This window comes from Ochotona princeps, chromosome 19, assembly GCF_030435755.1.
Source record: "Ochotona princeps isolate mOchPri1 chromosome 19, mOchPri1.hap1, whole genome shotgun sequence".
Lineage (NCBI taxonomy): Eukaryota > Metazoa > Chordata > Mammalia > Lagomorpha > Ochotonidae > Ochotona > Ochotona princeps.
Window position 1 is genome coordinate 2508434 of NC_080850.1, and position 21136 is coordinate 2529569.

Here is a 21136-nt window from a genome sequence, read left to right on the forward strand (position 1 = left end):
CTTCCCTGGGGACTATCTGGACTGGCTACCACCTGCATGCAGCTTGAGTGGGCAAACACACCTGACATTTCTACAGTCCTGTCCAATATACAAAGGAACAGGAACTTTATTTGCTTTGTTGTAGAAGAGAAAATTGAGCCACATGGGTTTCAACTCAGATTCAGCTCAAAAGATCTGCCCATGTATTTGCAGCACGGTCTGCACTTGATTTTTTGTTTGCCCCATGCAGCCCTTTGTCTGTGTTGATTCCTACTTTACTGGTGAAGAAATGAGACTTCAAGGCCAGGTAGGTAGCCCAGTGTAGCCCCATTCTGGGTCCTTAGCACTCCTGGCTCTGCGTCACTGCCCTTCTTGAAATGCCCCGTGAGCCACTGCTTGCATTGCATATCCTATTTCATAAACATCCCCTGAGATGTTTGCTCCACTCAGTGCTTTCAGCAACCCTGGGAGGATATGTATCTCCTCCTATTTTGATGATGAAAGAAAGAAACAACTTGCCCATAGTCACACCTACAGTGAGGCCCCTTTCTGAAGCAACCTTGCACTCATCTAGATGGGGTTGACTTTGCACAGTCCAGCCTGTCTGCTTCTCTGGCAAGACCCTGGTCCCATCATTCCTCACAGCCTTTGCTTCAAGCTCCTGACACATACCTGACCTCTCAGCCTCAATGCCTACAACACAGATCCATCTCTGCCACTGTCTGTGCCAACTGCCACAGGAGGTCCCCGAGGACAAGGCATGGGGTTACTTCATTTATTCCCATTGCTAGGCATCAGGAACCAGCAAAGGTGAATTAATGACAACAAGTGAGTGACATTTACTATCAGCCTTCTTAATGTTCTCTCACTGCACATGCTCCCTTGGAAAACAAAGGCCTACTGGAACGTTGATGGTCAGAAGTTCTGAGTTCTGTCTAGTTTCCCTTCCGAATCCCTTTCAAAGGAAGGAAGCTGATGTTCTGGGTTAAAGCCTCCGGGGCCTTCAATAGAGTTGGGGATTTCACCCGGGGTATCCCTTTTCTCCTATAGGTGGCCAATACCCATTGTGAAACTACATGGAAAACTACACTGGGCCCAATGGGAAGCAGCCTGGGGAAGGAGACCCAGGCTGCCCCCAGGGGGCCATGCCTGAGTCCTTGGCGCACTCCAAACTGGTAAGTACAGCACCAGCTTCCATGTTGTGTCTATGCAAGGCCGTCAAGGGTAGCAGGGCTGAAGATGCCCAGATCCCCTGGCTTACATCTGTACAGCCCCTTTCTAGCTACCCAAGCATTCAGGTCTGATTTGGTGCCACTCTCCTGGGAGGCTCCAAGCACCAACAAGGGAGCGAACAATTGTGTCCTCGTCTCAAAGATGAGGCATGTGAGAGCTTGGGCTGGGGTGGTCCGGCAGCTGGTGGGTCTCTCCTGCTGCTGCTGCCTTGAGAATGGGTCCTCCAACAGCTTCCTGGTATAAAGCTGAGTTCCCGAACCTTCCTTTCTGCTTCTTCAGTTGCCCCTACACATTTCCCTCTGCTGACATGACCACTGCCATCAGATGAATGGAGATGGCCAGAGTTCATGTAGTGAACACAGGATGTGCCTGAGCTGCTCTGAGATGGCCCTTCTGTCCCCTGACCAAGCTTTAAAAGTCCTTGTCTACCACACCCTCAAGCAGGAAATGCTTGTGCAAGTAATTGCATGCTTAGTCTCTCTGCTTCCTCATCAGTCCAACAGAGGAAAACAGAGGTCAGTACCCTCCTGTCTGATGGCTTGAATGTGCAGAAGAGGCACTGGGAAAGGGGTCCTGAGTCGGTCCCGAGCAGTTTCCTTTGATTTTGTTTTCCCTGTGCCCAGCACAGTGCTCAGCAGTGTGCAAGGAGCCACGTCGTCTGCCCAGCCAGGCCTTGCTCCAGAGCCTGCGGTTCCCTCCCCTTTCACTTCCTGCCCTCCTTCCGGAGAATTCTGTGCCCCTGCTGGCAATGCCACCCACCCAGACCTGCAGTTTAAAGACTTGCCTTGGAGGGGTGGGAGTGGGAACTTGGGGAGGGGGGGCAAAGAGAAATCCCAGAGCCTATAGAACTGTATCATGGAATAATAAATTAATTTTTTTAAAAAAAGACTTCCCTGTTGGAGGCAGACATTTGGCACAGCCATTGACTACCATTCACAAATCCTCTACGAATCCCAGCTCCATTTCCGATTCCAGCTTCTTACTGTGCACTCTGGGGGGCGGTGGTGAAGCACTTGGGTCCATACCACCCAATGGGACACCTGGATGGAGTTCCTGGCTCCGGGGTTCAGTCAGCCTAGACTTAACTGCTGTGATCACTTGGGGGAATAAACCAGGCGATGGGACATCTCTCTTTTTGTGTCTCTGTGTCTGCCTCTTTCAAATAAATTTCAAAAATTAAAGTCCTTTTACATTTGGAGGACTTTGTAAATGCCAAGTTTCCCGTAACCTTGGACAGCCCAGGCTTCACCCGAGGCTTAGCTTCACACAGTCCGGAGGTGGACAATGTGTGACCCAGGCAGAGCCCCAATCCTTCTGCTGGTGCCTCCTTCTGCCACCAGAGGTGGCGTGGGATCAGCTTGCATCTTGTGCTCTGAGCCCAAAAGGCCAGATGGGATTTCACATGCTCTCCAGCTCTCCCCACCTCGCCCTCTTAGCTGTAGCTTCACCCCACTCTTCTAGGGAGCAGGGAGGGGAGACCCAGGTAGCTTCTCTTGGCTGATGTGGGCCTCAGTAAGCTCTGCCATGGAAGCCTTTCTGTCTTTCTAGTAACTTCTGCTTTCTTCTAGTCCCTCCTCCTGAACTTCACTATACCCAGGAAGAAGGGTTTCAGTTAGAGCAAAGTCATGAACTTCTTGGAAAGTCAGCTGCTTCCAGGAAGCCATGAGAAAACACACCAGCACCTCCCACCTTCCAATCCCTCAGCCCCTCTCATTATCACAACACCACAATGATCCAGGCAGGAAACAGAGCCTCGGGGTGGGAGGTGGGGGAACAGGACTCCGGAACACTAATACATGTTCTCGGTTTAGCACAAGAGGTGCACAAGGCTCAGAGGGAGGCTATCCCAGGACTCCAGAGCTGGAAAGGTTACAGGACCCAGGCTCACATGCACACTTGCTCATTCTGGTTGTCTGCGGCACCTTCCTACAACGTCTTCCTGTGTTGGGTGCTTGTCAAGGGACATTGTTAGGTTGTGGGAAGCTTTGCAAAGACATGGAATCAGGTGGATTCGTGCTCAAAGGTTGCTCCGCTCCTCCATGCCACCTTCTCAGAGCCTCATTTCCTTAGCTGAAACATGGCGATAGCCACTTCGAGAAGCATCCGCTATAACTGACACTTAAAAGTTGTTGGCCCCTTAGGGACCTGTTTCCTGGTCTCTCGCTGAAACAGGGGTGGCACCGAGTGGGCCTCTCCCTCTCTCCTCTGGCTCTTGCTGCCTCATTAGCTGAGTGTCTGGCTTCGTCTCTCACAGACATGGGGCCAGTTTGGGACAGGGGGTCCGTGCCGAGCAATTGCGCTGTGGCAAGCTGTGGCTTGTGCTGGGCTGCGGGTGGGGAGTGGAGTCCCTGGGCTGTCATCCTCCAGTGAATCCAACGAGGCTGTTGAGGTTTACTTTGAAGCCTGGGAAAGTGGGTCCTCTGGGAGAGGGGGGGCTGATGCTGCACACAGAGGAGAAATCTCTGGGGACCCCCTTGAAGCTCCTGGGCTTCTGATGGAGAGAAGATCGGGGCTCTCCTGTCCTCTGCCTCCCCCACCCCCATCTTCTCTTCCGTCCTGACTCTGATTCATCCTGGCTCAGGCCACAACTACCTCCCACCTCCGCCATCCCTCCCCATTATGCAGAAAAATCCCTTTATGCTCTTCTCTCAGATCATCAAATGACTTATTCTGTCCTTCCTTTAGGTCACTTCCTCAAGGATTTCTTCCCTTATCTAAAAATATCTGTTCCTCTCCTGGTCACTCTCCAACTTCTAATCTTGTCCTCCCACATTTTTTTTTTCTTTGAAGGCTTACTTGAGAGACAGATGTGTGCGCGTGTGCGCACACACACACACACACACACACACACACATCTTTCATCTTCTGGTTCACTCCGCAAATGGCAGTAATGGCTGGGACTGGGCCAGGCTGAAGCCAGGAGCTAACAGCTTCATCTGGATCTCCCATGTGTATGGCAGGGGCTCAAACACTTGGCCCCTCTTCCACTGCTTTCCCAGATGCATTCATGGAAAGCTGAATCAGAAGTGGAGTAGGTGGGACCAGAACCGGCTTTCTCATCTGGAATGGTGTCTGAGCCTGCTGTGCTGCAACCCCGGCCCTTCATAACTTTTCCTAATAGCCACCATCACTACCTGTACTCCTTTTTAAAAATTTTACTTCTTTTTATTATTATCATTTTATCATACAGTTCCATAAGCCCTGGGATTTCCCTTCCCTCTCCCCAAACCCCACCCCCTCTCTGAGTTCCCCTATGTTATTTCTATAGTATAGATCTTCATACACAGTCTTATGTCCATCACTGTGGGCATGGACAATGGCAGAGAGTCCAGCATCCTATTGTCAAGATACAATAAACAGTTTCATTGGGAGTCCATCTTTGATCTGAAAGTAGAGATGCATACTGCATTGTATCCTCACATCTGGATATGATAGTCTCCATTACACAGTTACTATACATCCTTTAAATGAAAAACCACAAAACAAAATCAACAACAGGAAGGAAAAAAGAAGTTAATAATGTCATAAAGTTAAATAACATGCTACTGAATGACTAATGTGTCACTGAAAAAGTGAAAAAGAAAATCAAGAACCTTCTTGAAGAAAATGATGCCGCTGTATGATCTGAGTCATTGAAGAATTTAATCAGAAGAAAGTGTTTTGAAAAGGTGAAACTAACAAAAAAACAAAGTCCATGAGATATAGTTTCCACTGATCTTTTTTTTAAAAAATTTATTTATTTTATTACAAAGCCAGATATACAGAGGAGGAGAGACAGAGAAGAAGATCTTCTGTCCGATGTTTCACTCCCCAAGTGAGCCGCAACGGGCCGGTGTGCGCCAATCCGAAGCCGGGAACCTGGAACCTCTTCCAGGTCTCCCACACGGGTGCAGGGTCCCAATGCATTGGGCCGTCCTCAACTGCTTTCCCAGGCCACAAGCAGGGAGCTGGATGGGAAGTGGAGCTGCTGGAATTAGAACCGGTGCCCATATGGGATCCAGGCGTGTTCAAGGCGAGGACTTTAGCTGCTAGGCCACACCGCCGGGCCCCTCCACTGATCTTTGTTGGTGAAATGTGTCTCCTGTAGGCAGCAAATAGATGGATTTTGTTTTTCAATCCAGTCTACTAATCTATGACATTTGATTGATGAGTTTAATCTATTTACATTCAGGATTAATATGAATGGGTGGTAATTAGGTTCTGTCATTTTAGCAATGGGTTGTTCATTGATTTAGCCTTGTGTTGTCATTTTACCAGGATGTTCTTCACATTTGCCTTTGGTTTTGGTGGGTGTTACTCCTTTTCTTGTTAAGAGAACATCTTTAGCAGAAACAGAAGAACAGTAAACTTCCTTTGAGAATAGGGAGGGGAGCTTTCACTGGTCCTTGCTTGGTTCCAACTTTGGGCCCCCACCCTCTCTGGCAATGACCATCAGGATTGCTCCGGAAACCCCTCAAAACAAACAAACAAACAAACAAACAAACAATCTAGAATAGATAGAGAACAACAAGGAAAGCTTAGAATCAGACAAGAAACGGTCAGCATGGATTCACTTATACCTTACTAGGTGAGACACAAAGATTAGTTACCCCTCACTAGGGTATTGAAGATTTCCCTGCACACTCCTCCTAAAACTGTTCTGCACCTCAACTGTTGACATATGTCTTGTTAGAGTTATAAGCCAGTCTAGACTACCCGAAAAACAGCCATGTTCAGCAAAATTATGCTTCAACGCTATAAACTGCTAAATGCTAAAATGAAAATAGGCACGAGACAGCTGAATAATGATCTATAACCTCTTTAAGGTGTATAGAACCCGGTTGTACTTAGACTAAAATTGAAATGTCAATGGGGAAGTCACAGGAAGTGGTTAAGAACTTGCATCTTTTTTTCTTTTAACATATTGGTTGCTCAATACTATGTCAATTAATTCCATAATGTTATAAATTGTTGCTGATGTTATGTTGGGGCTTTTAATTGATCGGGATGATACTCTGCTGGCTCTACCTTCAGACCAGAGATGGTCTCCCCAGGAAGCCGTTGAACTTATCTGGACAGTAAGATGCTGGACTCTATGCTTGGTAGATACTTGCAGTGAAAGAGTCTCAACTGAACTTGAACTGTGGTAATGCAACAAGGTGGAGGAATCCACCATGGTGGGAGGGTTTGGGGGGGAATCCCAGTGCCTATAAAACTGTATCACATAATGCAGTGTAATTAATAATAAAAAAAAGAAATGCAAAAAAAAAAAAGAGTGAGAAGATCTTTAAGTATCCTTTGTAGGGCAGGTCTGGGAGAAGCATATTCTTTGAGTTTTTCTTTACTGTGTAAGAATTTTATTTCATTTTGAAAGACAAAGGAAAGTTCTGTTGGGCACGTTATTCTGGGCCAACAATTTTTTGCTTTTAGAATCTGGAATATGTCGCTCCATTTTCTTCCGGCCTGTAGAGTTTCCTGTGAGAGGTCTCCTGTGAGTTTAATTGGCATTCCTTTATGTGTCAGTTGATCTTTTTCACGTGCACATTTAAGGATCTTTTCCTTATGTTCGATTGAAGAGAGCTTGATGATCATGCGTCTTGGTGAAGATTGCTTTTGGTCAAGCCTGGGAGTTCTGTGGCTCTTCTGGATCTTGTTCCCCAATTCTTTTTCTAGATTAGGGAAATTTTCCCTTATTATGTCATTAAATAAATTTGTAAACCCAGCTTCTCTTTCTGCACCTTCTGGGACTCCCATAACTCTTGTATTTGACCTTTTAATAGTGTCTTTCAATTCTTGAATACTTTTTTTTGCCTGATCCAGCTCTATTTCCAACTTTTTGCTTATTTTCCCCTGGTGACAGGAAATATCTTCTAATTTTGAGATTCTTTCTTCTGCCTCGTTCATTCTGTTTTGGAGACTCTCCACTGTACTTTTAATTTGCTCCACTGTATTCTTCATTTCTGACACACCAGCTTTCATTTGATTCATTTCCTGTGTGACATATTCCTTAAATTTCTTGAATGCCTGCTTTATGTGCTTTTCGTTGTTGATAAGAAGCTTTATAACAAGTGTTTTGAATTCTGTGTCCCCCATTTTCTCGATGTCTTCCTCAGTGAACTCTGAAGTTGGCAGAGGGTTTTGTTCCTTTGCAGAGGAGTCTTCAGTAATATTCATTGTGCCTTTGTCTTTTCTTTTGCTCTTGGTCATTGCACTTCGGGTTATCAGATTCTTCTCCTTGGGGTAGGTTTCAAAACTCTGTCACACACTGGTCTACAGTTCAACTTTACTTATTGCATTTGGTACACATTTCTTTGTTTGCAGTCACTTGTGCTACTCCCTCCAGCGAACTCCAGGTCAGGGTTCTTATGTTAGATTTCCAACATTGTCTCTGCAGCCCCAGCTCCTGGCTCACTAGTCTCCATACCCTGTGCCTAGGCTCTGTTGTCTGGACAACCTTTCTCCTAGTTCCAGTTGGAGCAGGTCCCAGGATTACAGAGACACCAGGTGTCCTATATAGCTAGGTTGTTGGTAGTGGTTGTCTTGCTGGAACCTGTTGGTCGTTAGGTCTGAGAGCTACACGGATCTATTTTGACCCATACAATGCCCTAGTCAGTATTATTTTTCTGTGGGACCAGTGTAATGCACTGAGCTGAGTCGCTCCCTGCTTAGCGCATATGTAGCTCACCGTTTTCCCTGCTGTTTTAAATTCTTTGCCACACCGTATGAAATGGCACCTGATGTACCACTACTAGAGTTCTTGATCTGCTGGCAGTCAGGTCTGAGGGCTACCGGACCTGTCTTGGGTGGAACTTTTAGAATGCCACAATGATGCAGTTCACTGAGTCAGAAATGAGTTCACTCCCAACTCAGTCCAAGTACAGTACTGTCCATAGCCCTTGCCTCCTTAAACAAAATGGTGCCCGATATGGCTCTGGGGGCAGACTGGGTTGTGAAATCCACCCTGTTCTGCACTGCTCGTCTGGGAGCTGCTGCTCTGTCTCTGCTCCTGGTCAAAGAAAACAGACCAGCAGGATGAGCAGTTCTTTGTCTGGGTTCACCTCCTGAATTCCCAGTGAAAGTCCCTTCCCACCTGGTTGCTCGTGGAGTTCCGGCTACCTGTGCAATTCGGATCACCACTCACTGAATGCCCCTGAGGTATCAGTCACTGCAACACCACACCGTTGTGTCCACTGCTTTCCTGTGTCTGTCCCTCCCAGGTGCCCCTCTGCTGTTGTTCTGTTTTCTCCTATTTCCTGGAATGTACCCTCTCTGCTTCACACAGGCTAATATTTCTCCGTCTGTTTAAACATGTCCTTACCCTATTCTACTATCTTGATTCCAGCACTACATGTACTCTCTCTTTTTTTTTTAGATTTTATTGTTATTTTTTTTTCATTATTTTTGACAATCTTTACATGGTTTACATGTGCTCTTTATTTTCTGTTTCCCCCAAGGGGATCTGAGCTTCCCAAAGCAGGATTTGGTTGGTGTTGCTTCTGTGCTGTTTTGCTAGGTGTACAGTAGGTAGGCTCTATCAGTGTCTTGGAAAGGATGGTCAGCCCCAGGAGGACTCTCCTTGGTGGCCTGAAGTCACATGTGTGAGCATGTTCAGGCTCTGGAGTCTGAGAGTGGGTTAAGAAAGGTAAACACTTTTTCTTAAGATATGTTCATTTGCTTGAAAGAAGAGAAAGAGAAAAAGAGAGAGAGAGAGAGATCTTTCATCACTGGTTTGTTCCTCAAATGACTACAATACTCAGGCTGGGTGAGGCCTAAGCTAGGAGCCTGTAGCTCTATTGGACTGTTCTCTGCTGCCTTCCCAGGTGCATTGGCAAGGAGCTGGAATAGAAAGCGGAGCATCCGAGACTCGAATATGTACCCATACAGGCTATTAGTGACTTAACTTGCTGAACCTCAGCACTGGCCCCAAGAAGGCAAACACTTGCTCTTAAAGTTGGCTCGTGCATTTGTTCCTTCTTGGATTCAGTCCTTAGTAACTCACTGAAAGGTTCTTGCTCTGGGTGCTGGGGAGCTGAGAGTAACCCATCAGTCATGGAATAAAAGGAAGGGGGTGGCATTAAAGTCTGAATTAGAGGAGGGGTGTGTAGGAGCTGAGAAGGAGCCTCCAGGGAGCGGGCCATGAGGGAGAGAAGAGGGGGGTCTCTATCCAGAGAATCCTTTGTGAGTCTATTTCTCATTTCTGTAATGAAATGCCTGAGGCTGAGAAGGGTTATAATGAAAAGAGGTCCTAGTTTCGGAGATCCAATGGCTTGGTACCAGCATCAGCTTGACTGTGGTGAAGACCTCATAGAAGAGTGTATCACAGTGGTAGGAGCACCTGCTGGACAGAGCAACCCCAGGACAAGACAGAGGCCCGAGAGCAGATGGAGCCAACAGTGACCTCCTATGGGGCCCCACTACCTTTTATATCACCACACTGGGGACCGAGCTCTCAACATGCGAACCTTGGGGGATACTCACCTCCCAAGCTCAAAGCAGCAAGAGCCTTCTGAATGTGTGGGAGCTTGGTGTGGCTATGAGGGGTGAGACGCAGATGAATGAAGGGGTGAGGAATGGGATGAGCAAGACCCAGAGCAGCTGGCCAAGTCCTAGAGAAGTCTCCAGCAGGACTCCATTCAGCTTCGTAGGAAGTGGGGGACGTAGCAGCAGGCTGTGAGCTAGGCAGGAGGAGGAGGTCTGGCTCGCCTGATGGAGGCCCCTCCCTAATGGTGGCCTGTTCCTTTCCAGGTGCAGGAGTGTCTGCAGCAGTTCCAGGTGACGAATGCACAGCTGCAGCAAATCCAAGCCAGTCTGCTGGGCTGCATGGAGCAGGCACTGAGGAACCAGGCTGGCCCTGACCCTTCTGTCCGGATGCTGCCCACATATGTGGGGTCCACCCCACATGGCACTGGTGGGTGCCCCAGACCAAGATGGCTGGGTGGTCTTGCGAGAGGGTGAGATCCCTGCTTCCCACCCTTATCTCCCAGGCCCCTTGCCCACATGTGGTCTGCCTCTCTGCTCTGGCTAGCTGCTTGTCTTTCTGTGGTTCTGCTTATCCCCTAGAGAAAGGAGACTTCCTGGTGTTGGAGCTTGGAGCCACAGGGGCCTCACTGCGTGTTTTGTGGGTGACTCTCACGGGCATGAATGGGCACAGGGTGGAGCCCAGGAGCCAGGAGTTTGTGATCCCCAAAGAGGTGATGTTGGGCACCGGCCAGGAGGTGAGTGCACTGTGCAGTTCTTGAGTCTGGGGCAGCCAGAGCTCAGGTGTGCTCCGCTGACCCCCACACCTGTCCTACAGCTCTTTGACTTTGCCGCCCGCTGCCTGTCTGAGTTCCTGGATGCAAACCCCGTAGGCAAGCACAAACTGCAGCTCGGGTTCAATTTTCCTTTCCCTTGTCGCCAGACGAGCCTGGACAAGGTGAGGTGGAGTAGGTGTGGGGCCATGTGGCAGTGGGGCGGGCTGTAGCCTCGCAAAGGCTGCTGGGGAAGTGACATGACTCCTCCGCCCACAGAGCACCCTCATTTCCGGGACCAAAGGTTTCCAGTGCAGTGGGGTGGAAGGCGAGGACGTGGTCCAGCTGCTGAGAGATGCCATTCAGAAGCAGGGGGTGAGTGAGGAAGGGGGCGGGCATTAGTGTCCACCTAGGCTGTGCCAGTGCTTCCGGGAGACCTGCTTTCCTGGGCTGCTCACATGCTTTGTCCACTTTCACCCTCAGCTAATGTTGCTAGCATCCGCACTTGATGGGTACTAAGGCTAGGAAAGGTCAAATATTATGTTGAGGAGCCTGGAAAGAAACACCGAGAACAAAATCTGGACTCTGTCCTTTAAGGCCATGACAGTCTGGTGGGACTGTCCTTGTGCGGGAAGTGCGCTTTGGGAGCACTGGGGTTGGAGGACTCCCAGGAGGACTCTGCCTGGAGCTTAAGCTGGGCTGGCATAGCAGGTGACATTTCTGAGACAGGCACAGGCTGCTGGAGGCAGGTGGAAGCATCCGACCACTATGGCACCATGCACAGTGACTAGAGGTGGGAGCTGGCAGGAGCAGGCTTGGGGATAGCCAGGCCAGGACCCAGGTGAGACAAGCGAGGTGCCAATTCAGGGGACACTGATTCCAGGCCCGTGGGAAGCACCAGAGGTGAGGATGGAGGGAGAGAGCCACTGGGACCCCAAGTTGAGTTGCAGGAGGGAGGAGCCGAGGGTGGAACCCGAGTGGGCATGACTCAAATATTTTGGTCATGAGACAGCTCTGGATTGTCTTTGATGGTCCCGCTATGGAAGCCCGGGTCCCAGCTTGTCCAGCCAGCACAGTTGCCCAGTTCTGGACCATACTGGCCAGCCTCAGCTTGTGCTCTCTGTGCCCCAGACCTACGACATTGAAGTGATTGCTGTGGTGAATGACTCCGTGGGCACCATGATGGGCTGTGAGCCAAGGGACCAGCCCTGTGAGGTCGGCCTTGTTGTGGGTGAGCACCAGGCTGTTTGGCGTGGTAATGGAGTGGGAGGAAAAGGGGGAAGGTGTGTATGAGTGCCTGGTGGGGCGCTTCCTCACTGGCTTGTCCCCGCCAGGCACGGGCACCAATGCATGTTACATGGAGGAGGCCCGGCATGTGGCAGTGTTGGATGAGGATCGAGGGCGCATGTGTGTCAACGTCGAGTGGGGCTCCTTCAATGACAACAAGGCCCTGGGGCCCGTGCTGACCACCTTTGACCACACCCTGGACAAGGAGTCCCTGAATCCCGGTGCCCAGAGGTAGCCGGCCTGGGGTCCTGACTCTTCTAGACCCTGGCACCCCTCTTCTTGTACTCCTCTTTTCATACCCCTGCTGTTGCGCTTAGTGTACCCCATGAACACATCTTCCCACCACCTGCCTGAGGAATCCACCTGAGGCTTTGATCAGAGGTCCCTGCAGGATCCCTGGCCAGATCCAAAGAAGGGAGGGCTCAAGGTTCTAGAACCCAGAGTTTTCGACCCTTGACCCTCCCCCTACCTTATTCCTGCCTGTGCCCATCCCTGATAGAGGTTGGAGGTGGCTGAGAAGTGCCCACTGCCCTTCCAGGGGTCAATGAACTTCAATTGAGTCAGTAGGGCCTGGGCAAACACTCATCTGTCTCGGGGAGGCTGTTCGCTTTCTGGGGGGTCCCAAAGAAAAGGCTTCCTCTTCGGGGGGCTCTTGGTCGAGGGGCCAGGGGTTGCTGAGCGCTTAGGATGGGCTTTCCCCGGTCGCCTTCCCCTCTAGGTTTGAGAAGATGATTGGGGGCCTGTACCTGGGTGAGCTGGTGCGGTTGGTGCTGGTACACCTGACCCAGCACGGGGTGCTCTTTGGCGGCTGCACCTCCCCCGCGCTGCAGAGCAGAGACAGCATCCCGGCGGAGCACGTGGCTGCCATGGCGTGAGCTGGGGACACCGGAGGCTTTGATCAGAGGACTCTGGGGCTGGGGTGGGGTGGTGCTTGGAGCCTCGGGTGGTCATAGCACTTTGGCAGGATGGGTGTTACTGGGGACCCAAACCAGCACTCTCTGTCCCCCCACAGTGCTTCCTCTGGGGTAGCCCGTGCCTTCAGTATCCTGAAGGGCTTAGGCCTAAGCCCAGCAGCTTCGGATGCAGAGTTGGTACATTGCGTGTGTGCAGCTGTGAGCAGGCGGGCCGCCCAGCTCTGTGCTGCTGCCCTGGCCGCCGTCCTGTCCCGCCTCCAGTGCAGCCGGCAGCAGCAGACACTCAAGGTCACAGTGGCCACTGGAGGCCAAGTGTTTGAGCAGCACTCCAGGTATCATGGACATGTGGTCTCACATGAGCAGGGAGCATGAACCCGAGTGTGATTGTGACACATACCGAGTGTCCTCTGGAACCCTATGTGCCAACCAGTGGGCAATCAGTGGCAGTCCAATAGCCTAAGGACCAAGCTGGGCTCTGTGGTTAGAAGGTGTCTGAGGAGGGGAAAGATGCTTCTTTTTGTGTGTCCTGGGAGGACTTAGAATTCAGTTGATCTAAGTTCTGGGGCCCCTGAGACCAGCCGGCTGCCAAGTGGGTGTCCCCATCCATGTTTGCAGGTTCCGCAGCATCCTGCAGGATACAATAGTGCCACTGGTCCCAAGATGTGAGGTCTCCTTCGTTTCTTCTGTGGATGGGGGCGGCCAGGGCGTGGCAGTGGTGACGGCAGTGGCCGCCCGCCTGGCTGCCCACCGGCACCTGCTGAAGGAGACCCTAATGCCGTTCCGCTTGGAGCACAAGCAGCTGGTCCAAGTGCAGACTCAGATGCGGGAGGCCATGGCGAGGGGCCTCCGAGGGGAGGCCTCCTCCCTCCGCATGCTGCCCACTTACGTTCGGGCCACGCCTGATGGCAATGGTGAGGACCTGCTCTGAAGGTTGGCTCCTGGGGCTGGATGGGGGCATCACAGAGAGTCTGCAACTGAAGGACATTACCCTCACAGAGCGAGGGGACTTCCTGGCCCTGGACCTTGGCGGCACCAACTTCCGGGTGCTCCTGGTACATGTGGGTGATGGAGGTGTCCGGATCACCAATCAGATCTACCAGGTCCCGGAGCACGTGGCCCAGGGCTCTGGGCAGCAGGTACCTCCCAGCTTGGGTCCTGATGCCAAAGGGGTGGAGGGGAAGGGCAGGGATCAGTCCACCCCCTGACCCTCCCTGACCCATCCCACTCTACCCCATCCTGTAGCTCTTTGATCACATTGTGGATTGCATCGTGGACTTCCAGCGGAAGCAGGGGCTGAGTGGCCGGAGCCTCCCCCTAGGTTTCACCTTCTCCTTCCCATGCAAGCAGCTTGGCCTGGACCAGGTGAGGGAGGGGGGCCAGGAGGAGCCGTCCACAAGAGCCTCTTACCCACATACCTGGAGGCCAAGAAAGCAACTGGAGGCCAAGAAAGCAAGTGGAGTGGGGCCACTGGGCCACTGGGCCACTTGGCCCTCAGAGCCCCTGGCTATGGCCCCTAGCATTGAGCCTGCACTCCCCCCAGCTGCTGGTGGTAACTGAAGGCCTTTCCTTTTGGCCAAATGCCAGAAGATGGCCCCCAGACCAGCCAAGCTTCCCAGAACCAATGGCAGGAGATGTGGTCCAATTGTGATTAGTGGGTTTCTTCACAAGCCGGTGGGAGAGGGAGGAGGGTAAGACTTCCTGTGATGAAGGTTGAAAAGGTCAACCAGGGCTCCTGCTGGGGAGGGCAGGAATTGCAGGCTTTGGGAAAGTGGCGTGGCATCTGAAGGGGACCCATGGCTAACGTCCCCCCCTCGTCCCCACCCAGGGCATTCTCTTGAACTGGACCAAGGGTTTCAATGCATCAGACTGCGAGGGCGAAGATGTCGTGTATTTGTTGCGGGAAGCCATCAGGCGTAGACAGGTAGGTACCTGCCTCGAGGGGTGCTTTGGGGCTCCAGCAGACCTGGAGGAGAGCAGAGGGTCCCCTGCTCATGGAGGGGATGAGGGGAGGGCTCTTCTCTAGAGACCTCTGGGTCCAGTGCTGGTTGCTGTGACAACCACGTTGCCCAGCAACTACCAGCATCCTTTTGTGTGCAGGGAGTGGAGCTGAATGTGGTCGCCATTGTCAATGACACGGTGGGGACCATGATGTCCTGTGGCTATGAGGACCCCCGCTGCGAGATGGGCCTCATTGTTGGTGAGGAGGGCCCGCCCTTTTGTGTCCCTGCTGCTTGGTAATTGGCTATCTCCTGTTGATTTCTCGGTCTAACAGTCTCCTAGCGTTGGCTGGCTTGGCAGGGGCCTGAAAACACTCCATTGGGCTGGGAATGTGGACTTTGAGCGGGGGCAAGGAGGTTAGTCGGCCTCAGTGCCTGAGCCTCCACCTGCACATTTAGTGAATGAATCTGCATTTTTTTGGGGTCGTCCAGATTTGAGTGGAAATACTAGTTTTCCACTGTGTGACCTTGGGCACATCTCTGGAGCCCTAGTTTGCTTCATCCTCCAGGGTGAAGATAATACCCACGTGTGTCTCCAGGGCTCTGAGAGAGGGTGAGGTGGGAGGAGGCAGGAATGCCAGGCCTGGCTCCCAGGAACTGGGGCACGACACCAACCGTCCACGGAGGGTCCTTCAGACAGTCCCGGGTTCTAACTGGACAGTCCCCTGGACAAAGGAATAGAAGGACATAGAAGAAGGCAAGAAATCTAATGCTTCCTGGAGGCCAAGGCTCCGCAGGGCCTGAGCCCAGAATATCACAAGGTACTCAGGGAGAGCTGACTCTTGACTCCACCCACAGGGGAGGTTTAGGCCAAGGCCACAAAGGAACAGGTGACTCACGGGGGACCTGCACAGAGGGGCCGGTTCGCACAGCAACCCCGTGAGATGGAGAACATCTTTTTTTTTTCTTTTTTAATAATCTTACTTGGTTCATTAGGGAACAAAGTGTCAAGGGCTACAGGGTGAAAGTGGGTAATACCATTGTTTCCACAGCAACATCATTTTACCCTGTATCTGGGGTCAGGGAAAAAAAACAAAGGGAAAAGCCCCACCCAACCTCCCACCCATCCCAGATCCCCAATGGGAGGCACGCTCTGAAGGTCCTGCTCATACAGTTTTGATAGTTCATCAGTTCTGGATTGCTGCCAATCTCTCAGTTCCAATCGCAATGAACCCTATTCAGAATCCACCGGCTGACAGTCTCTTCATGGTTGGGGTTCTAAGATCAGCAGTTCAGTTGGAGGGATCTCCAAAGAAACTTCGTCTGAGATGACCCCAGGCCTGATTCTTGCGCGAGTTTGCTAGTACAGAGTCCGACACCATCCGTCATACCAATCAGCTTATGCTCATGCTGGTCGTTGGGATTACTGGGTTCGTTCTGTTTCCAGCCCTGTCTTCCTCGTGAACCAACAGGTATTGTAGTCCAGTTCAATCCTGCCCACTTCATACTTGGTCCTCACGCAAACCGGTTGGAGCTGCAGCCTAGTTGGGACGACTCCCCATAACCTCCACCAGTTCTGCCCCCTACCCTGGTTCCCATGCTTGCCAGTACGCACCGCAGGCTTGTCAAGTCTGTCCCACATCCTGTTTAGCTCTCGCACGTGTCGATGGGCATTGAAGCCCAGCTCAACCCAACCAACCTACTATCCAGCCCACACACCTACTGGCAGGTGCCCTTCTGTACAGCCACCCCTGCCCCTGTCCTGGTGTTCGTGCTGTCCAATGAGAGTGGTAGCCCCGAAGGAGGTGCCCACTATTTCCCTTCTAGGCCACACTCACTCCGAGATTATGCACTCTCCAGGTAGTTTTGGCATTAGACTTGACAGAATTAGCTCCAAGTGCCAGCCTCTGCCAGCTAGTACTGCGGCTAGCCCAACCAACCCTCACCCACTCTAGTTTTTGCTTGCACCAGTCGGAACAGTCAGCCCACTGTGGCCCTTCCCTTATCTAGCCCACATGAGGCCCACAGGTGTAACAGCCCTGCCTATTCTGATCTGCCCCCATCCCGACCCACGCTTTCCAATGGAAGTAGTTGTCCAGCAGGGGAGCCCACATTCCCCTGTCAGCTTTGCCTCCTCCCCGTGATTGTCACATGTGCTGTTTGGGCGCTGCAGCCATATCTGGTATGGCTCATCTCACCTTGGCATTCCTTATTGTGTACTAGTATGTGTCGCAACCGAACCTGGCTAGACCCACACTCTGTTCTGGAGCTCGGACTCACCAGCGGGTGATGTGAACAGGTTCAGCCTGGTCTGCCCCCAATCCATGCCATGTGTATACCAGTGGGATAATTTCCATAGCCTGTTCTGGGCTGTTTCCTATTGTGCTTCTTGTGCTTACCTGCAGGGACTGTGTCCTGCCAGAGGAGTTGCCCAGGCTCCTCCATCAGAAACTCTCCCAGTGCTAGGTTTTGCGCATACCAGTGGGTCCATGAGCCAGCCCTGTTCAGTTCACCTCCTGTCCTAGTAGGAACAGTGGTGTTTCCTGACTGTTCTTCAACCCAATCTGGTTCTTATTGTTGGATATTTCAACCCAGCCATGGCTCTTCTATACCCCCATACAGCTTACACATGGTTCAGTAAGAGCTGAGACCTAGCCTAGTCTGTCATACATTTCCCCTGGTCCTGCAGAGCACCAGATGGTGTTGGAGTCTGGCCCGGCTTGGTGCTTCCATTCCCAGTCCACACTTGTGCCAAGTGGGATTACACTCGTATCCTGATCGGAACACAGCCCCATTTACAGCCCATGCGCTCATTGGTGGGAAACTCAACCCAGCTAGAGTATCCCATTAGCTGCCCAGTCCGGCCTGTTCCCAGCCTTAGATCTCGTGAAGGCCAGTGGTTGCTCTGATTCAACTTGGTAGAGCCCCTCTCTTGTCCTGGTCCCTTAGACGCTGTGGCTTAGCATCCCTGTCTTTAGCAGATCAGTAGGTGCAAGGACCTACTTGGCATGACCTGTGCTCCAACCTGATTTCTGTTGTTTCTTGTGAGTTAAGGTTAGCTCAGCCCTGCCCATTCTGTCCCCTTCCAGTGGCAGCATGGCCCACCCCACATCCTGTTAAAGGATGCACTTTCAGGTGCTGCTGCCTTGACCTGCGCTGACTGTTTTGGGTTCCTGTACCCGTGTGTGATGGCAGGTGGCATGGTCACATCTAACTTAGTCCATCCCAACCCCAGCTTGCGAGCTAACCAGGGGAACTTGTATTTCCACAGGGTTGGGCCCACACAACCCCATAGAGTCTACCCCCAGACCAAGTTCTCTCGCGTGCTGGATAGAGTCTTGACCCTGCCAAATGTGACCACTCCACCACTCCACCAAACAGTTGGGTAATGGTACCCATCACTGCCAAAGAGGCCCCCATCCATAGTATTGGTGTGGGCTGGTGTGTGACGATTAGTGATGTTCTAGGCAAACAGGCCATTTCTGTATTCCGAATTGGGATGGTGTATCTGACTAACCATAATTGTCTCCTGGGTACTTCCCGATGGAGAGCATCTTGAACACAGGCCCTGGCACTTGGAGAGCCCTCTAGGAGAGGTTGTACCAGGGCTTCCGGGGAATTGGACAGCCAGCAGAGGTTCTTGAGCTGGGGCCAGCCAAAAGACCACCTGCCGGAGAGCTTTCCCAGGCTACGCCCTCTGTGCTTCTTGGCTTCACACTTTACTTCCTTGCTGAAATTTTCCTTCTACTTATACCCCTCCTTGCCCCATGCTGCCTCTCTTGAATTCCCGTTGGAGCCCTTAGAGGCACCAGTGCACTGGCTACTCATTGCTGTGTTTCTGGTCACTCGGAGGCTCTCCTGGTGTCTCACGTCCACGGCCTTAGCTCCCAGCTTGGCTAAGGGCCTCTCTCATCAGCATGCAGTAAGGGGCGGTCTCTGGGAAACAATCTGATGGACGGACACCATTGAGCGACACCTTGGGACAAGCACCCTGCCAGAGGAAGAGGTCTTTGAGGGTGTGCCAGCAGGGTCTGTACAAAGGACACTGGGAACAAAGTTGGGCTCCAAAGGATCTGTGTGCATCAGTAAGTGACACTCACCCCACCGGACCCCTGCAGGGACTGGCACCAATGCCTGCTACATGGAAGAGCTCCAGAATGTGGCCAGTGTGGCTGGGGACTCGGGCTGTATGTGCATCAACATGGAGTGGGGCGCCTTTGGGGACGATGGCTCATTGAACAGCCTTAGCACCTGCTTTGATCAAAGTGTGGACAAGGATTCCATCAACCCCAGCAAGCAGAGGTACAGGTGGGGCCTGGGCAGTGGTGACTGTGTGGGGCTGGCACTGGGTTGGAGCTGGTCTGGTGTCTTGCTCCGTTCCTACAGGTTCGAGAAGATGATCAGTGGCATGTACCTGGGGGAGATCGTGCGCCACATCCTCCTGTATCTAACTAGCCGGGGTGTTCTCTTCCGGGGCAAGCAGACCCAGCGCCTTCAGACCAAGGACATCTTTAAGACCAAGTTTCTCTCTGACATTGAAAGGTGCCTCCCAAAGGCATTGTTCTGTCTGTCCCGAGAGATGCTAGGGGATGGGGGCAGGTGGAGGGAGGGAGTGTGTAAGTGACCTCTTGAGGGGGGAGCTCCTCCCCAGAGCTCTCTCCCCCTTCTCGGCCCCAGTGACAGCCTGGCCCTGCGGCAGGTGCGAGCCATCCTAGAGGATCTGGGCCTACCTGTAACCTCAGATGATACCCTGATGGTCCTAGAGGTGTGCCAGGCCGTGTCCCAGCGGGCTGCCCAGCTCTGTGGCGCTGGCGTGGCTGCTGTGGTGGAGAAGATCCGAGAGAACCGAAACTTAGAAAAGCTCACAATATCTGTGGGTGTGGATGGAACCCTCTACAAGCTGCACCCACAGTGAGTATGGGTGCATGAGCTGGGCTGGGCAGGGTGGCCTGTCCCCTCCGTGGGTAGGGCCTGACTGGGCTGGACTCACCTCAACCCCTCCCTAACACAGCTTCTCCAGCTTGGTGGCAGCCACAGTGCAGCAGCTGGCCCCTCTCTGCAAGGTCACCTTCCTGGAGTCAGAAGATGGGTCTGGCAAAGGAGCGGCCCTGGTCACCGCTGTGGCCTGCCGCCTTGCCGAGAACACCCGCGTCTGAAGATGGTCTCTGGCAGCCATGAGATCTCAGCTTCAACCCTGCTGATGCAGGCCACAGGAACTAGCCTGTCCCCAGCGCCCCAGCCCGCAGCCATGCCAAGAGAAGGAGCACTTGGGTTAGCAATATATATATATAATTTATTTACATTCACGTCTGCTAAAATCCCTATGCGCCCCGGCGGCCGGGCAAGGCTGTGTACATAAGGCCAAGTGTAAGTGCGGGAATGCACTTAAGACAGAGTCAGGACACGAGCTTCACACGACAGGGCCCTGCCACAGGGCCACCGGCCAGCCCCAGGAACGGGCACGCCACGGCACACACACACACACACACACTCGCCATTGTACAGCCCGGGGACTCCATTGCATATTCACACACCCTGCTAGGCAGGGCACCTCTAGGCTGGGGGCAGGGGACGGGTAGGGAGGGGCTGGCAGGTGTCCCTGGCTGGGGGTGGGAGGTGGGCAGGATGTGAGGCAGATGTGTACGGACACTGGGCGTGAGACGTGAGCAGCCTCCAGGGGCCAGTGTGAGATACGTGTGGCGGGGGCGGGGGGGGAGGCAGAGGAACACCAGGAGGGGTGTGCGTGAGAGGAACACACGAGGCATGCGTGGGCACCACGCCTGTGTGATGATCATGTGCCTGGTCAAGGGACCTCACCCCCACCTGCCCCGTCCAGCTGTGGCCCTCAGTTCTGCAGGCTTTGAGCCAGGCCCTGCAGATGCACCCCTACCCAGCAGGCACAGAAATGTTTGCATAAGTTCCGGCCCAGGCGAGAGCTCCGGAGCCATGTCCCGAGCCTGGCGTGTGCGTGTGTGCCCGTGTGCATGCGGCCCCTGGTCAGGGCCAGGGGCAGAGGTAGCATCACACACACAGCCACACACACGGGCTGGCTTGGCCCCGGGCTCCAGGCACTGTCCACCCTGGGCCCCAGGTGTGAGCAGGTGGCTGTGCCAGCCCGGCCAGGCAGGCCATGGAGAAGGGTAGGAAGAAGGTGGTCTGAAGGACCAGCATGAGGGACAACCCTGGCTGGAATGCAGAAGCAGGGGGGCCTGTCCCAGTAGCTGTCCCTGGTGTTCGGGGACAGAGGATAGGTAGGTCCCCCTGGTCGGCTCTGCCTGTCCCTGGTGGGTGCCAAAGCTGGTGAGAGTGTTGTAGGTGTGTCCAGGTAGGCCGGCCTCAGCACTCGGCCTCTGACACTGTAAAGAGGCCGGCCTCGGGCTGGCCCAGTCCGGCCACTGCTGCCGCAAGCTGACTGAGGTTGCCGCTGGGGAAGTGGCGTGCCTCCCACAGGTTCAGGATCATGGCTGTGGGGCTAGGCTTGGAGGCAAAGAAGCTGAGATGGCTGTGGAAGCAGAAGAGGACCCATTAAGGGCATGGCCTCACCCCAGGTTTGCTGTTACCAGTTTGCTTGCCACCC

At 52.8% G+C, this 21136-nt stretch overlaps 2 protein-coding genes across 3 annotated transcripts in view; one reads left to right on the forward strand and one right to left on the reverse strand.

Annotated features, from left to right (window-relative positions):
• Nucleotides 1–1113: 1113 nt before the first annotated feature.
• Nucleotides 1114–19861, forward strand: HK3 (hexokinase 3). Its single transcript, XM_004587389.2, has 18 exons — nucleotides 1114–1154; nucleotides 9937–10099; nucleotides 10252–10406; nucleotides 10487–10606; nucleotides 10701–10796; nucleotides 11553–11652; nucleotides 11756–11939; nucleotides 12427–12579; nucleotides 12721–12954; nucleotides 13238–13533; nucleotides 13619–13758; nucleotides 13865–13984; nucleotides 14448–14543; nucleotides 14720–14819; nucleotides 18678–18861; nucleotides 18946–19101; nucleotides 19237–19470; nucleotides 19571–19861. The coding sequence occupies exons 1-18, from the start codon at nucleotides 1125–1127 to the stop codon at nucleotides 19713–19715; spliced, it is 2706 nt and encodes a 901-aa protein (XP_004587446.2). The 5' UTR covers nucleotides 1114–1124; the 3' UTR covers nucleotides 19716–19861.
• Nucleotides 19832–21136, reverse strand: part of UNC5A (unc-5 netrin receptor A) — a 57274-nt gene continuing 55969 nt past the window's right edge. Inside the window, exon 15 of one of the 2 annotated variants that reach the window (XM_058677428.1) lies at nucleotides 19832–21061. In XM_058677428.1, coding sequence (XP_058533411.1) covers nucleotides 20896–21061 — 166 coding nt within the window. In that variant the 3' untranslated portion in view covers nucleotides 19832–20895. The remainder of the gene's footprint in view (nucleotides 21062–21136) is intronic. The other variant, XM_058677429.1, reaches the window with a different exon arrangement.

Excerpts from the sequence above, each read along its gene's own strand:
- HK3 (XM_004587389.2), top strand. The coding sequence starts at position 1,125 with ATGCCTGAGTCCTTGGCGCACTCCAAACTG. Across the intron at positions 12,955-13,237 it reads GTGTTTGAGCAGCACTCCAG|GTTCCGCAGCATCCTGCAGG; the intron begins GTATCATGGACA and ends CCATGTTTGCAG. Across the intron at positions 13,534-13,618 it reads GGCCACGCCTGATGGCAATG|AGCGAGGGGACTTCCTGGCC; the intron begins GTGAGGACCTGC and ends TTACCCTCACAG.